The 1,763-nt window shown below is 38.9% G+C and overlaps 1 protein-coding gene across 1 annotated transcript in view; it reads left to right on the top strand.

Moving 5' to 3' along the window:
• Window positions 1–1,506, top strand: part of cetn4 (centrin 4) — a 3,919-nt gene extending 2,413 nt beyond the window's left edge. Inside the window, exon 5 of the mRNA XM_035669590.1 lies at window positions 1,251–1,506. Within this exon, the coding sequence (XP_035525483.1) occupies window positions 1,251–1,340 (90 nt within the window). The 3' untranslated portion in view covers window positions 1,341–1,506. The remainder of the gene's footprint in view (window positions 1–1,250) is intronic.
• The last annotated feature ends 257 nt before the right edge of the window (window positions 1,507–1,763 follow it).

Here is a 1,763-nt window from a genome sequence, read left to right on the forward strand (position 1 = left end):
CAGTGACCTTGACATTTAGGAGCGTTGGTCTTAAAAACTGCAGCCTTTATTCAGAGTGTAAACGACACGTTACATTTACTACCAGACTGACTTTGCTGTTGGCGTTTTTCCTCGGCTTCACTCACATTCACCGTCGCCGTCTGCCGCTTGACAAAATACCGATAATAGTAACTTATTAATGGAATCTGTGCAAAAGACAAAAGGAAGATGGCAACAAGACCAGGAAAAGATGAGAAGGGTTTTATTTTGTAAAGAGAAAAAACATTAAATAACAGCCTGGAGGCAATTTACCTGTATTACCTAATGAGACATTACTTTTGTGACGTGTGCATGGAACTAGATAATGTGGATGTTGAACAAGTAGTTTTGAGAAGAAAGAAGAAAGAAAAGCTTTTAAATGCTTCTTTTAAGTGACAGGAAGACATTTGTGGATTGTCCAGAAATCCATCTACAAGCTTGTGAATCAATTGTTGTTTTGCAGAACTTTTTATTTTGAGGTTTATTATAGAAATGGAACCTGTAACCTCGTTGAGATTGTTTATAGTTTCTGTTTTGTGATCTCGCTCATACTGTCTGCTGATGGCTGCGTAGTACCCCCCCCCCATTCCCCTAACAGCCTCGAGACTGACTGCCACAAATACATTCTTAACCCGTGGCAGATGTTTGTTTTGTTGTTTTTAAAAATCATACTGGAAAGATTTATTTTCCTCACACAAACTACTGTCGTGTTTTGATGATTGAGAGTAGTTTCAGTAATATACTGGTTTTCCGATACTTGCACGAGTGCGTGCACTATGTATCTGTGCATGTTAAATGTGCACTTTATATGGAATATGGCGCAGTATATTTAGAAACACACTTTCCCGTCCGCTGGCTTTGGTCAACAGTTTGCACAATGTATTTTTAAGTTAAAACCAAACAAATGTTGATCACTCAGAAGTGGCTGCTGCAGGCACATTATGTACGACTGTGTGACACTATGAAACCATACACTCGTTTCTCTACTCTCATCTCCTAGTTTGTTCCTCTTTGTTATGTTAACATGTTGAAACAGCCACTACATTGCCGCTTTAGGCTGGTCACTTCTGAGGAACTTGGGCACTGATATGTCCTGTTGTCACTCCAAGTGAGAGTGAGGGTTTTTCCCAAGTCTGACACATGTGATGTATGAAGCACAGCTTTCAGTGCTGAATTCACTCGTACCTTTTTCGATCTCACACCGAAGTAGAACTTGTTTCTTATCCTTTCAGGAAATGATTGACGAGGCAGACCGAGACGGGGACGGCGAGGTCAGCGAGCTGGAGTTCTTGAGGATCATGAAGAAGACCAACCTTTACTGAGCCTGTTGTTCTGGGACCTTTTTTTAAGATTCATTTTGGATTCAGAACAGTTTATACTGTAGATTTTTGGGGACTTAGCAGATTTGTTTAGTGTGTACAATACTTTAACATACTGTATCTTTGCACAGCTTTTTCTACAATGTAAGAAAATAAATATTTCATCATAGTTGATGTGTCTGGTGTTACTTTTACACAGTTTCTTACAGTCAGTATTGTATTTAAATGGATACAAACAACATTTAATGTCAAATTGTAAGAAATGTTTCCATGTGCGTTAAAGAATTCTATTGAAACCCTGGGCAGTGCCTGTAGTGGTAGTATTGTGGATTCACTACACTGCGTACTATCAGTGGTACAATGTCACTCAGTACATTTACTTAAGGGCTGTACTATTTCCGTTTAAGCAAATTTAAACTTGTTCTC

The sequence above is a fragment of the Morone saxatilis genome, unplaced genomic scaffold (genome assembly GCF_004916995.1).
Source record: "Morone saxatilis isolate NCDOM2014 unplaced genomic scaffold, NCSU_SB_2.0 Contig22, whole genome shotgun sequence".
NCBI lineage: Eukaryota > Metazoa > Chordata > Actinopteri > Moronidae > Morone > Morone saxatilis.